The 15767-nt window shown below is 36.1% G+C and overlaps 1 protein-coding gene across 3 annotated transcripts; it reads right to left on the bottom strand.

The window, feature by feature from the left end:
* On the bottom strand, window positions 1-14681 carry LOC107685712 (matrix-remodeling-associated protein 8-like). 3 transcript variants are annotated; one of them, XM_016482402.1, is made up of 10 exons: window positions 14416-14681; window positions 10832-10858; window positions 9809-10126; window positions 9381-9482; window positions 8271-8738; window positions 2676-2837; window positions 2338-2395; window positions 2165-2247; window positions 1587-1661; window positions 1-1385 (listed from the first exon to the last, which is right to left on the bottom strand). In XM_016482402.1, the coding sequence occupies exons 1-10, from the start codon at window positions 14465-14467 to the stop codon at window positions 1360-1362; spliced, it is 1371 nt and encodes a 456-aa protein (XP_016337888.1). In that variant the 5' UTR covers window positions 14468-14681; the 3' UTR covers window positions 1-1359. The 3 variants fall into 3 exon arrangements, with proteins under 3 accessions (XP_016337888.1, XP_016337889.1, XP_016337890.1); XM_016482403.1 differs by having other exon boundaries at window positions 9809-10111; window positions 14416-14680; XM_016482404.1 differs by lacking the exon at window positions 2165-2247 and adding an exon at window positions 1743-1825 and having other exon boundaries at window positions 9809-10111; window positions 14416-14680.
* Window positions 14682-15767: the final 1086 nt, after the last annotated feature.

Here is a 15767-nt window from a genome sequence, read left to right as displayed (position 1 = left end):
TTGTAGTCTACCCAGCAAATTCCTCTTGCAACCTCAATCAATGGTAGTAACACATTCTTATTTGGAGCCTTTGAGGAATTTAAAAGGGTGGCTGAGTGTCATATAAACATTATACTGGGCAAAAGCATTGCTTCAGTTTCACCATAATAATCTGTTAAGATAAAGCAGTACACATTACATAACACTGATCTTAGCAAACTAGAAAAGAAATGTTTGCACCTATCATGTATATGCATAGCCATGCTATTAAATTTTTATGTTGTACAGGTACCTTGATGCATTTGCATCAGTTTCCCACTTAATTATTTGATCTCAAATGAACTCAAAGCTGCAAGTATGGAAGAAAGCAAATACATTAAACGCTAGAATATTCAAATAAAATGTGACAAAGGGAATTAGTAAGGTTTGTAACAAGAAAAGTAAGCATGAAAATATACAAACAATAACATGGAAAAAGTTGATAACAGAGTATGACAGGTAACAGAAGATTGTGATAGAAAATGTTATACACTAAAGGAAATGTAGCCTTTAAGTGGCAACACAGTTAGTAATGGGAATAGAACATCAAAATGAGAAAAATAAATACTTATTTAATTAAATATTTTGGCTAAACTGGCTGTGCTTTCATATACCAATAAGAATGTAGACTTTAATTTCCACTTAACATTTTACCATGTTTAAAACTGTTATACAAAACCAGCATATTAAATTCAGGATCCAGTCTGGGCTAAATTATGAGCTTTTACATAACCACAGATACACAGACAGATCAGCAGTATAAGTACTGAGGAAGAAAAAAAAAAACATGAACAAAGCATAAAAATGCATTGTGTGATGTAGCAATAGCTTCTGCAATATTTGTACCATACAGATGTGCACTTTTAATTACAAAATCATTTAAAACGGCAAAGCTTTTTTGATTCCACAATGAATAAGAAGGTTCCTCCTCACATAAAGCTTCTGAGCTAGCATTTCATGTCACAGCCTCTGCCAGGCCTCATCCTTACATAGCCCAAATCTCACACCAGTATAAACATTCTGACACTCAGGACACATTATTCTGGGTGTGTTTAATTCTCACTCATAAAGTGTGTGGCAGGATTGGGCAAATTTAGTAAAACATGCAGACTATATTTCTTGCAAAATACTGCTGTTGAGACTCTGGTGCTTCCTGCAAGCTTCACAAGAGCAAAAAAATATGAAGCATCTTGAGTCAGGAAAAAAACTATACAACTGTCTTTCTCTCCTTTTCACTTATTTCCTTACGATATTGTCACTCGCCACATGTCATTCTTCATCCCAAAGTCACCCCAAGTTTGACCAAATCTGCCCCTGGACCAGCCAGTGGCAAAGTACCTCTTATTTCCAAGATGGCTTCTCCATCTCTGCAGAGAAAAAAAGTTAAAGAGAGAGAATTTGTGAATTTTGGAAGACAATCAAATTTCAGAGCAATTTTGGTTTGCACACTACTGTGGCAAAAGTTTGGGCTGAGATTGATTGATTGATTGATTTAAAGAAGTCTTCTCACCGAGGCTGCATTTATTTATTTCTAAATACATTAAAACAATCAAAACCCACGATTTTACCTCTGTCCAGGTCAATGGCTTTTGGGGAGCAAAGTTTGGACATTTTCGCTTCCTTCAGAAGATTGTTCTTGTATTCTGCACAGGCAAACAGAAATACATTTGTCCAAGTCTTTTCACGGGTGGTGCATTTTGAGAGGAAATATGAGGTAAACTCACCCAACTTCGTCTCCTCTTGGTTGCTTGACTTCACATCTGCGATGCTTCGCTCACATTCTTTCTTAACACATGATGTGTGGCCCCTAGATATATGACACACATTGACAGCTGATGCTTTATGCATAACTAATGTTCACTTCACAGATGGCGTTTTAACATCAGTGGATACTCACACATACGTCACCGTCGGCAGAGGTGGGCTTTCGACTTTTCGTGGATCAAAATCTAGGCCTAATCAAAACAAAACAAATGCAATGTAAATATTAAATCAAGTACAGTGTACATAATATTTGAGCATACAAATGTCATATATTGATACGTTTTATATATATATATATAGTCTGCGGAGACGAACAGAGATATATTTGTCCAACTCTTTTCACAGGTGGTGCATTTTGAGAAGAAATATGAGGTAAACTCACCCAACTTCGTCTCCTCTTGGTTGCTTGACTTCACTTCTGGGATGCTTCGCTCACATTCTTTCTTAACACATGATGTGTGGCCCCTAGATATATGACACACATTGACAGCTGATGCTTTATGCATAACTAATGTTCACTTCACAGATGGCGTTTTAACATCAGTGGATACTCACACATACGTCACCGTCGGCAGAGGTGGGCTTTCGACTTTTCGTGGATCAAAATCTAGGCCTAATCAAAACAAAACAAATGCAATGTAAATATTAAATCAAGTACAGTGTACATAATATTTGAGCATACAAATGTCATATATTGATACGTTTTATATATATATATATATATATATACACGTGTGTGTGTGTGTGTGTGTGTGTGTGGTTGAAAGACACTTCTGAAGTGCCACAAAGAAACAATTTTATCCACAGTTACATTCAGACACCTGAAATATAATTATTTGCCTTTTTAGAGGAATAAAATGCAAAACGACAGATGGAAAGGACCAATAAAAGACCTTGTCTTTTCCGTTGACGTGTCAGGAGAACGATAGCCAACACAATAAGGGCCAGTAGGAGGAGAGTTGCCAGGATGTAGCCCAGCTGCTGCAGGAAGTGATTCCTTTGCTCTGGCAAGATGACATTGATTACATGTGGCGGCACTTCTACCATGTAGGTGTCTAAAAGAAAAGACGATAAAGTATATAATATATATTGAGGAGTTAGGCATTGAACTTGATTGTTTTTTTTTGTTGCCATTTTTAGTAACCACCAGAGGGCCCTGTGCTACTTACAAAGACTTATGCTACACAGAATCTTTTGCTGTGAAAAAGCACACTTCGGCACTCCTGAAGGAGAGATATTACAGATTGAATCATAATCTGATTTCATGCCCTCTAAGAACTGAGACCAATATCATCTATGCTCCTGAGCTATTTATTCGGCTCCCCATCAGCTTACATAGTCTATAAAATAAATGACATAAAATAAATACTACATAAAATATATTTCGACAAAACAAGGATTAACCTGCTATAAACATAATACATTTTCCAGTGAAAAATAACTGAAACACCAAACTCCACAAAAGAATAAGAAAGAAAGAAAGAAATATACAGAGCAGATAATTAACAAATATTCATAAGAGCTGGATTAATACCGATGTCTACAGCACGTCTTTCCCTTTTCATTGGATATTTTCATCTTTCTTGCGCTACAACCTGTAAGGGCTTGACCCTCAGCTAAAGACAACTGAAGAAGCAGTACAGAGAGATCTGGTATTAGGGCAAAACAGATGTTGGAGCTGAGAGAATGCATTGCTTGTTTCTGGAGTTCAAAACATTATATTGGCAACACCAAGGTCATGGGATTGATTCTAAGAAAATACACACACTGATAAATGTGTACTTTGAATGAATTCTAAGTGGCTTTGGACAAAAATATCAAGTGTGCGAATGTAAATGCTTCGTTTTAAGCAGCAGAGTTAGTGCGCTTGTTTATTTTAATTGCACTCTGAATTCTGCAAGAAAGACCGGAAACTGCCACGTGTTTCTCAGCTAGAATGAGATTTTTTTTTTTCTGGCAGGAAAACATGGCTTTAAATAAGAAGAGTGGTGGAAAACAGAGGGAGGATTGGACGAAATGGGGAGGTTCTATGTGGTCCATTTTATTGAATGACTTTATCATTTTGCTTCCACGGGAAAATTTAATAAATCAAAAAAACAAACCAATGTTGCACCACTTCTTCAACGATAGAGACATAATAAAGACACGCAGCCTAAAATGACGACAGTAGATGACAAAATACTGAATGATATCATAAGTCGTAGAAGAGTAGTGTTATTAGATGTGGAAAATCATTCAGAGACTATTATGTTTGGGCCTTACAAAAGAGCCATGGCTGAAAATCAGAGATTCTTGCTTCTTAATGTCTTATTGCCATGAAGTTGTTATATTATTATTTAAAGATCTTTAGAGACTTCTTACAAAAACCACCCAAACTTTTGAATAGCGATGTACAGTATCTAAAATTTTATTAATTAACATGAAAATTTATTTTTAAACAATAATAGTGGTAATATCAGACCACTACAAATTACAAATGTTTGTAATGAATTCTTTCTAATGTACCCCCCACTCTCTGTGAAAACAAGCAAATCCTGCTTACTACTGTGTTAAAACATGCCCATTAAGTAATTGTTACCTGTGCTGTGAAGAACAGTGTCTGCACTATAATCTCAATCTTAACCTCTTATTGTATATGTTTGAACCCAGAGCACTCAGGGGAACACAGGCTACTATCGTAGGGTAGATTACTGTAATCAGTAACAGCTGAAGGGTCTTCTACCCTCGTTTTTCAGAAGATCTCATAAAAAGGCCGGATATGACTATTTACTGGCATTCAAGAGCCGTGGTAAAGAGCAATATAATGTATTGTGTCACACATTTTTGCCTTGAATAAAAAGCATTTTTACTAAAATGGCAACTACGTAATTTTGAAAACACATGAATTTCTGTATCTTTCACCTCAGTTAAAAAACAAACAAGCTTCTCCACAAAAGTATTTCCCTAACAGTGATTTATAGTTATTATGAAAAGATGTGTTTTGCTTAGCTTCAGACTTCCCTTGCATGTTCATGTCACAAATAATAATAATAATAATAATAATAATACAAAAAAAAATTGCACAAAAGCAATGAAACATCTTCCAGATCTTGAGAAGCAGTCTTTACTCTTTCCTGCTTGTTCATGAACTGACGTCTCCATGAATAGCTATGTTTATGATGATGTTGAGTTTGGGCTCACGATGAAAGCTGAACATTTATGGGCCAAACAAACCAGAACAGGGCTTCCACAGGGACTTTTCTTGGACTGTCCTGCTTCTAAGACCATAGGGGAACATCAATATGCTCAAAGCTTGCAACTTTTGAACAGCTATTGATATGCCAGATCCTGGGAAAGCTGTAAGTGAGTGATTCACATGATTAGAACCACCTGGTCTAAAATGGCTGAACTATAAGAGGATAAACAGAATTATGAAAAGTCCTAAAAGGAAATGGTTTTATGTAATGGCTGTGCTGGATCCAGACAGTTGTCTTTTTCTTCATGCTTAAACAAGACAGAAGAAAGGACTGACATATTTTGGACGGCTTAAGAAAAGGTTGAAGGGGGAATGAGGGGATGTTGAGGGTGGGCTGACCTAAATCTACAACAGTCTCCTCCTTATGGCTTACGGTCTGTTGTTGAGCTCTATCTACAGCTGGCCAGATGCTTTACAGATGAAGCAAACTTGCCTTCTCTTGCAGATAAACAAGACGCTGTCCAAAAAAACTCCAGAAAGGATGGAGACGGAGGGTAAAAAAGTGAGTGTGGCCAAAAAAGAGAAAACTATGCAGTGAGAAGTGAGAAAGAAAGCGACATAGGCAAGACAGATCAACAGAAAATTAAAGAAACAGAAGAAGGGAAATGGAATGTACAAGGGAGGAGACAAAAATCATGAAAGAAAACAAGAAAGAAAGACTGAAAGAAAAAAAGGACAGATACATTCAAACCATAAAGCTATTTAGCAACAGTTAAAAGAGAAAAGCTTAGAAAACGAATAGACTGCCAATTTGTATGACATTTGTAAACAGTCCGCACACAGTACAACACAACAAAATATAGCTAGGGGTGTTGAGGAAATTTTGTTCATCATCATCATGATTCTTTTACTGCTTCTTCTTCTTCTTACTGCTTCAGTCATTTGTCACTGATTATCTTCCCCTCCAACGAGCTGAACCACTGCAACTGGGTCATTGAAACTTGAGATCTCGTGAATGAATCAGCCAGACCAGTGTGAACCAGACTGACCAATTCATCAAAAAGGATAATCAAAAGAATGTTTCAAAATGATTCAAAAGAATGAATCAAATGACTCAAAAGAATGATTACTTGATCAGTCACAGCTACTCATCTCACAAATACGCAATGGTGAGCATCGTTTTTCAGTGAATAACGACAGTTTTAGTTTGTTCCGAACACAAACGTGTCATAAGGCTTCATAAAACTTGGAATATAGTGCACACGTTGTTTGGACTATTTATTTATTTATTTGTTAGTGCTGTCAAATGATTAATCGCGATTAATCGCATCCAAAATAAAAGTTTATGTTTACATAATATATGTGTGTGTACTGTGTATATTTATTATGTATATATAAATACACACATACAGTATATATTTAGAAAATATTTACATGTATTTACATGTATATATTTATATAATTTATATATAAATATTTTTAATATACAAACATAATATATTTTTCTTAAATATACATGCATGTGTGTCTATTTATATATACGTAATAAATATACACAGTACACAAACATATATTATGTAAACAAAAACTTTTATTTTGGATGAGATTAATCGCGATTAATCATTTGACAGCACAATTTTTTTTTATATATATCATTTTTTATACATATTTTAATGTGCTTTTACAGCCTTTTTAAAGATTCCTTGATGTGTTTCACATTAAAAAAAACTCATATGGGTTTGAAATGACGTGAGGGTGATTAATGATGACAGAACTATCCCTTTAACTCAAGGAAGAGAGCCTAGACAAACAATTGACATCAAAACAAAATACAGACACTGCAAATCAGAACAACACAATGTATAAATAAGCACTCACTGCAGATGCCCAAGTTTTTTGTTTGTTTTTTTTTGCCAAAAAAAGGCCATGTAGAAATATTATGTTTTAATAATGAATTCAGCAGTGGAGAAAGTGTTTAGTGCTTTTCTTTCTAGCCCAAAAGTCTGTGATTATCCACAAGATTCCACAGAGGTTTGTGTATTCTAGGGTCAACTTTCTCTTATTAGTGGTTTTTCTGCTGAATCCCCACCCGTCATTCTCCCCAACTCTCTTGTCTCTGTAAAAAATCATTAAAACTTATGCATCAATTCCTCTCTGTCTCTTATATATTTCCTTCCTTTTTTATCTCCCAATTCACATCGCCTACCTCCCTGTCTTATGCAAATAAAAAAGCACTTTCTTATCCTCCTGTCTGCCTGGCAATACCTCAAAAGAAAACATATGGCTATCGAATGATCCGAACCAGAGCAGAACTCAAACTGAGAAAGCGAGCTGTTACAGCGGGTGAGGGAACAGCAGTGGAATGCAAGTGAAAAAAAGAAAAAAAAGCAAGAGAAAAAGAAGCGTGCTTGATGCAAAAGAAGAATAAGCTTTAAAGGAGAGCTGCTGCATTTTAATGAATGTGAACGTGGTAACCCAGACAACAGGGTAACCAGATCTGCAGACTGTTTTAGGTCAGGATTGTTTGTTTAAGTTCATGCACTGTGATTACATCCACCCTATTTTCTTTCTCATTTCTTTTTCTTAAATTTGTTTATTATTTAGTCAATACTGATTACATTCATAAGACATAAGAGGGAGTCCCAGGGTGGTGGGTGTTTTTTTCTTTGGCTCAATAAATGCTGACTAAGTAATACAAAACTGTTCTATAAAACAAGTGTAGACCAGTAATGAGCATCAACCCTTGACTCTTTCTCTTGTGAATCCAAGCAAATGACAAACAAACCAAGAACCAAGAACAAATAAAGAAAGGCTAATTAAATCAGGAGAACTCCCTCCCTAGCCTGGGGCTCTAAGTTGCAAATATAGCAATCATCACATTTCTTCAGGAACATGCTGAAGATGCTCCAAGAAGGACGTTCTTTAGTCTTACATTTACTTCTACCTGTTTAAGTGGTCTGCACTGGCATTTATCCACATGCAACTTGTGAATTGAGTGCTGACAACAATTTTAGACACACTTTATGAACTGCAGACATGCATTCAGAAGAAAAATATTTACTGGAATCTGTGGCGCAAACAAGCAGCAACAAGAACTCCTGACAGGAGCAACTATTCTGTGTGATAAATTGGGAGAATTCTGGAAAATCTTGTGTGTTGTGAAAGTGTTGTACATGATTAGTAAAAAAGTTGAAATAAAGAAAGCTGAATAAATTAACCTTACTGAATTTATGCTTCTCATGTTTGATCTCTTGATTCTCATAATGAATAGATTTTTATTATACATTACTGTTACTCTGGGTGTTTCTCTTACTTGGGTCTTCATTGGGAAGATATTGAGGTTCATCTGAGGGTTCCTGAGGTATCTGAGGGACCGGAGGCATCACAGTAAGCTGGAAGATGCGTCTCTCGTGCAGGCCGCAGTAGTGGTGGTGGAGATGACAAGAGTATAGCCCCTGATCCAGAGGCTGGATGTCTGAGATGGTCAGGGAGAAATCTCCCTGCGAGAACGCTGTGGCAGAAATATTCATCTTTTGCTGAACAAACAGTGGTCCGTAGTGACGCCTCTCACCAGAAGCGTACAAGTCGATGAGCCGATCAGCACGGTCGTGTCGGACCCCTGGAGGTTGACGGTCCCAGTGCACCACTTGTTGTTGGTCCTCCTGACTGTTGCTCTCTGTCCAGATGGGCCGGCGGTTAACGCAAGGGAGAACCACCGTGCTGCCCACCAGAACTACATACACTGCCTTCTGACCATCCCAAAACCGCCTCTCCTTACGTGCTGAGAGAAAACCACAGCAACATGTATACGAGTATGCATATATAATAACTGTTCAGAAGTAGTTATAAAAATATATATTTTTTTTTTAAATTATACTTTTATTCAGCAAGGATCCATTAAATTGATCTAACTGACAGTAAAGACAGTCATAATGTTACAAAAAACGATATTCTATATTTTTTTACTAGTTTTTATTCATCAAAGAAAAAAACTCATGGTTTCTACAAAAATATTAAGCAGTAAAACTCTTTTTGACATTGAAAATAATAATAAGAAATGTTACTTGAGCACCAAATTAGCAAGTCAGAACGATTTATGAAGGATAATTTTACACTTGAAAATTTCAGCTTTGCCATCACAGGCACAGATTAAATTAAAAAAATATATTAAAATAGAAAAAAGTTATTTTAAATTGTAATACTAACTACACACTCTCTATATATTTTTGAAAGGTTGGTGACTGGAGATGAACAGAAGAGTGCAAAATGTTCTTTTCAAATGGTCTTCACATTCTTTCCATTCTTTAATCGGCAGCCAACTCCTTATTTGGCATGAACTTAAACAGTCTGATCAAGACGCAGGTTAAATGCCAAGAATAGCCAGACAAAAACCTCCTCTGAAATATGAAGTGAATTTACCAACCTGATCTGGTGACATTGAGCTGAACTTTGATTGACTCATACAGGTGGCAGTAATGATGATGCAGGTTACAGGAGTAGATTCCTTTGTCACTCACTGCAACATCTGTATGAACCCAGACAAAATGTATTAATTTAGAATCTAGAAAAGGAACATCAGGGCTTTGCCTGAAAATTCTGAAATGTGAAGGTTACTGTAGGCCTTATGTAGTTTAAATAGGCTACTTGAGAAGTTTGAATGGATTTGATGTTCCTAGGGATATAGCTAGGTGGCTCCCAAAGCGTTCTGTGTAGTTGTTAGGCAGTTGCTAAGGTATACTTGGTGCTTACTATGATGTTCTCTTACAGAAAGACAGACTGATTGACTGGTGGCTGCTAAGGTTTCAGGCTCATTTCTAGGGAGTTCCTTTACATTGCCGAAAAGTATCTCACCTTTGATTACCAAAGAGAAGTTGCCATCCTTAAAAGCAGTCTTGGGCATGTTAATGCGTCCCTGGTTGTAGCCATTGTAGATACGCTGGTCTCCAGCAGAAAACACGTCTATAACACGTTCCATTGCGTGGTTTGGGCCACTACGAAGTAAATCCCAGTGCGCTACCCTTTGGCGATCCCTTAAGCGGTCTTGTGTCCACACCATGCGCTGACTATGACATTGCAATACCGCCTGAGATCCCTGGGGGGCGCTGATATTGTACATGGCCACCACCACGCCACTGCCATCACTTTGGCCTAGTGCTGAAACACAAAGGGCCGGTTTCCCGGACACAGATTAGGCCTACTCTTTGAAAAGCACTATCATGTGTGATTACCCAAAGTAAATGGAGCAGCACTGTTGTTATTAACCATAAATTGCTACAGCACCAGTAAACTGGTGTTTGAAGTAGTTACAGCGTTCTCAGTCCTGCAGCTGCAGTTACCCTTCTGTTCAAAAGTTTGGGGTCAGTTAAGTTTACTAAATGTTTTTAAAAAGAAGTATCTTATGCCCACAAAGACTGCATTTATTTGATCAAAAATGTCGTAAAAACAATAATATTGTGAAATAATATTACAATTTAAAGTTTTCATTTTAAATATATTTTAAATATATAATTTTAAATTACATATGGTTTATAAAAATACATTTTAGTACATTTCTTATTATCAGTGTTGAAAACAGTTTTATGTGGAAAACTTGCTAAAAAAAATTCAGGATTCTATAAAGAATAAAATGTTCAAAAGAACACCATTTATTAATTTTAAATTAAACAGAAATCAATTGTAACAATGTATTTGTCATAACTGTCACTTTAGATCTGTTTATTGCATCCTTCTAAATAGCATTAATATCTTTTTAAAGAAATCGTACTGACCTTAAACTTTTGAATGGTAGTGTATATTTTTGGATACTTATACTGTTAGGTAATAAGCTCAATACACTTTTGATTAAAATTGTTTAGTTTTAAGTAATGTGCTTACCAGGGCTGAAGAGGAATGAAGCCAGAACTGTAAAATAAGCAAACAGAAAAACGAGTTAAAATTAAATACATAGGCCACCTCATGCTTTTCTTCCCACTAAGTTAAAGACTAGAGATGTACCATAAGGGATTTATCACTGTGTTTTTTTAGAAACAACTGTGAGACGATTAGCTCTGAAAACTCAACAGGCGCTTGAGCAGCACTGTTAATCTGACAGGCTGGGTGTTTTATGGCAAACTGGGCCTTGAAACTACCCACTGAGGGCTTCTGAGCTCAATAAAACAATATATTGTATAGGTATAATACGTGAAAAATACAGCAACACACAAAAAGATAGAGAATCACGGTAATGGCCATGTACAGTAGGTTTCCCTGTTTGTATAACATTACTTTGTCAGCAAATATTTTAGGAAAATGAGCAGCACCAATATTTTTCAACACAGTGTCTGGAAGGACTCTTTATGGATGTTTGTATGAGTCTGTAACTATCAGGAATAAACACCTCTTTGTACGTCTACAAGAAGAATCCAAACACTACTGGCTAATAAAACACTGTCATCTCTGGTAAAATTTACACTTAGAATATAAAGATTTAACTAGATATTACCTAAATCCAAATTATTCTCGATCACTGACATTTTTGTCAAGTTTTTGTCAATTCAAATCAACCTTAAAGGGACAGTTCACAAAAAAAGAAAATAGGCCTACTGAAATTTTCCCTACAGTAGCTCTCTTTGACATGTTCATGAGAGAAGTAACAATGTCTGATTTGTGAACAAAACAGTCAGGTTTGGAACAACATGAGGGTAAGTAAATGATGACCACCATTTTCATTTTATGAACTTTATGACTAAGGGAGTGGTTGGATAGTCCCAGATCCTCTTGCATTAAGAGGGTTTGGGACAATCCAACCACTCCTTTAGTCATAAAGTGGTAACATTTTATGTGCTTCCTTTTCAACATGCTAAAAAATATGAGAGATTTATATCAAATGGGTTGGTTTACTTTTTTTTCTTTTTTACTTTTTTCTATTCGCACAACCCACATGCTTAAAGAAATTCAGTACAAAACACAAACAGTCTGTTGGATGAACAAGACATTTTAACATTTCACAACCATGTGAAACACATCTAGCATTTCATGAAAATTCAGAGCAGTGTAGTTCTTTTTGCACAGCTGTCTTTAACAGCTGTGACTACCATTCAGATGACTTAATCACTGAAACAGTCAATGGTCAATGGTCTGTACAATTATTTCCAAAGCAGTGGTTTCTCTGAAAGAGCAGACTGAAATATAATGCTTTTTTAGAGACTTTTACAATAAAGAAAAAAATTCAGTTAAGCTGCACAGTAATACTTCTTTTCATATGGGTTTTCATCTCTGTACCGTATGGTCTTTGAGGGTTGTTATGTCATAATGATTTTGTGTCAAATGAGAGAAAAATAAATACTTTTGCGAATGTACAGCAAATCCTGAGGGCAATAGAAAGGCAGTAATAAGTAATGTGTTAGAAGTAATAATGTGTTAGAAGCTAGAGAAACCACAAACATCAGAGTAAAAGGCAGAGGAGGAGGAGGGAGAGGGTCAAGGGTTTGGAATCTGCTGAGGAAGCACTTTGAAATGCAACGACTTGTCTGTTTGCTCATATATCCGTATTTCATTCACATATGCACACTCATCTTCACACAAACATGTTGAGGGCAAAACAACACCTGCACATGAGACTGTAAACCTACAAAACTGCATCTCTCTTTCTATATCTTTCTCATGTTTTCCCAAAAATGACAATTCTGTGCCATTTACTAACCCCCATGTCATTCCAAACCTGTATGACTTTCCCTTCCTTTATTGTATGAAAAATACTTTGGTGTTTCAAGAAAAAGTAAAGCAAGTTTGGAATGATGCGATGATTTTCACAGTAAAACATGCAATATGTCTTTCATTTGACAAAATGTTAGAAGAGATTTACAGAATGGGTATGAAATAAGTTTTAAAAGGATTTCATTAAACTTTCTGCAACTCTCACTCTCCCGTTTTACAGAAAATGTTCAACTACTTTCTTTAAGTCAGGGCTCTGATGTTTTTTTTTTCTAAAATTCATGAAACAGCTTCAGAGGAAAAAGTGAAGTGAAAGTGTAAAGTGAACTGTATATAACTGAATAAGGAGCTGTATTTTTATTGATGAAAATTATTTCCTAAATAGTCCTACACCAGAAATGAGCCTGCGTTCTTAATCTCAGCCCAGCAGAAAACTCAAAAAAAGCAGTGCTGTTTGTCAGGCCTGGGTATTGGCCTTGTAACTGAGGTTTGTTTACATGGGTTAAACTATAGGTAGGATTTCACTTTTGTTGTCTTACAGACCTGCTGAGTGTGCAGAATCATAATGTTATGGGATTATCCACTCAAAACAAAAACTATAACAAAAATCTAGTGTATTAATTTAAGTTGAATGGTCAAGATAGGGAATAAAGTGAATAAAGTATAGTGAACATTTTACTTCAGAAATTCAGTGTATGGAGAATTTAGCAGGCTGAATAGATGTACCAAATCCATTTAGAAGTTAAAATGGAGGCAAAGACATGTATAATTCAAACAGAGTTTAGTTTACATCAAAATATTAAGCTCTAATTGAAAAAAACAAACAAACAAAAAAAACATGTCATTGGCCCAACTGCCAATGGGGCCTGTCTTAACTGACCAAAACTGGTTAATCATAAGTTTACAATACTGACTCAACCTGTGATAAGATGAGTAGATCTGAATAATAAAACATCTACACTTGTTTTAAATAAAACCTTATGCCTTTGCTGTTTGTGTCAAGTGAATCACCCGAGTCACTCCTGACTTCTAAATATGCAACTCTAGTTCCAATATGTTAGGTAAGGGGAATTTTCTTGATTCACTTGGTTTTCAGTGCAAAGAGAATACGAAGAATAGGCTTCAGCTCTTTGTAAACCATCACTGGATCAGACATTTGAACAAGAAGAGAAAAACAAGGCCATCATGGACAAATATCTCATGCTCACCACCTGAATTCCCCTCCACACAAAATAAAATTTCATACCACATCTAGCATTCATTCCACAGAATGTCCAGAAATATATTCATTTGCTTTTTGTTTCTTTTATATGCTTAACTTTTGGTGCTCATATCATGAGCAACCCGTTTTTTTTGGGAGCAGAAACTTCGCTTTGGGTTAGTTCAAAACAAAGACATCAGTCTCGGACACGAGTTTGAAGTTATCTGCGCCAGATGGTTTTGACATTTGGGTCTGGGTCTCAACAGTGCAAAATACAGACTGAAAAACCATTACATGACATTATAAAACGTTTAAACAGCAGAGAATATTCGCAAACATTTACAATGACTCTCCAGAGACATGCAAAGATATAGCCTACACTCAGGTAAGAGAAGAGCGACACACCATCATATATACCACACAAAATTTAGCATTTTAGAAGTCTGTTTAAATATAATAGACCATCTTTATTAATTTATACGTCAACGTAAATAGAACCACAATAACGCGTAAAGAACAACAGTAACTTTGTAAGTAAATCAGGTAGCCTAAATCAGATACTCACGTTGAGCCAAGAAAAGCGCTCGAGCGCACAAGGACACAGCCGAGTTCTTCATGTCCGATATAATCTTGTGTTATTCACTCTAGGATGTGTTGAGGAAAGCAGTATAAAGCCGAATTTGTAGGTTTTTATTCACCTAACAAACGTCTATCGCGAAGGAAGACTTGCTGTTTGTCGACCAGCGACATCAGCAGCAGTCTGCTCTACTGACCCACCTTCAGTACTCACTCTCTCTCACTCTCTCTACTGCCCCTATTAAACACGAACAACAAACCACCGAGCTACTGTCTTTGTTCATATCCCTGTAAGCCATCAGGGCTGTGAAATAAAATGTATATTTGCTGATGACTCACGTTTTGCGAGCAAATATGAAAATCTCAAAGACAGTTCTTATAAAAAAAAATTAGCTAAATGCGCTGCACCATTTTTTGTCTAGAATTTTGTGAAAAAGTTTAAACACTGTTCAAAGTTTTATATGAGGACATATAGGCCCTAGTTATTAGCCTACAGCCGTTCAATATGACAGATCAAACGATTCCCGAACTAATAAACGTCTGCGTTCCCCCAAAGAAACTTTTCATTTTTCCTTCCATAACATATATTTTCATATCACTGTCAAATCAAGACAAATCACTGTCACTCCGTTCACAATAGGCTTTCAATCTAGGACAGGTGAAATGGGATGAGTAGGATATTTGATGAATCTTAATAAAATAGACAAACTTGTCAGTTTTTTATTAAAAACTTATTTTGCATTTCACAACATGTTATTTTTTAATATTTTACAGATGATCATTCAAGTTGCATGGCCAGAGACATAGCTATGTAGTGTAAGGCCTGGTAATAATTAGTGAAGGTGGCCCCAGTTGCTGTTTCATCAGGGTGTTGGTGGTGTGTTTATTGGCGTTTCTCACCGCATGGTTATGAGCCACAGTGCAGACTCAGCTCTCGCAATGAGCAATAAAACTCTAGGGGAACAAACAATCAAGACAGCCTCATTCTTCTAAGAACCCAAAGTCGTCTGCCAGCAAAGAGAGTGGGACAGCTGTATTTCTACAGTTAGGCTATAAAGATGTGGAAGCAGATTCTAATAATTTCAGTAGCCATATTATAAATACATGATATTGTCATTATTGATATAGCACATAGCCCATTTATTTCTGAACATTAAATTGCCTTAGTGGATTTTACATCTCGGCCTGCTCAAAGTTGGGTTTACATAAAAATTATGATGATGGAAAAATAAATTGCATGACCACATCTCTTTTTCAGCTGTACAAACAACATATGAAGTCAAAGATAAAAAATAAAAACAAGTAGATATTTTCTGCCACCTTGTGGATTATTGGAATATT

Source organism: Sinocyclocheilus anshuiensis, unplaced genomic scaffold, assembly GCF_001515605.1.
Source record: "Sinocyclocheilus anshuiensis isolate Anshui unplaced genomic scaffold, SAMN03320099.WGS_v1.1 scaffold257, whole genome shotgun sequence".
NCBI lineage: Eukaryota > Metazoa > Chordata > Actinopteri > Cypriniformes > Cyprinidae > Sinocyclocheilus > Sinocyclocheilus anshuiensis.
This window is presented reverse-complemented; position numbering and strand designations above follow the sequence as displayed.

Excerpts from the sequence above, each read along its gene's own strand:
- LOC107685712 (XM_016482402.1), bottom strand. The coding sequence starts at position 14,467 with ATGAAGAACTCGGCTGTGTCCTTGTGCGCTCGAGCGCTTTTCTTGGCT. Across the intron at positions 8,739-9,380 it reads GCTCAATGTCACCAGATCAG|CACGTAAGGAGAGGCGGTTT; the intron begins GTTGGTAAATTC and ends GTTTTCTCTCAG. Across the intron at positions 1,662-2,164 it reads CCAAGAGGAGACGAAGTTGG|AATACAAGAACAATCTTCTG; the intron begins GTGAGTTTACCT and ends TTGCCTGTGCAG.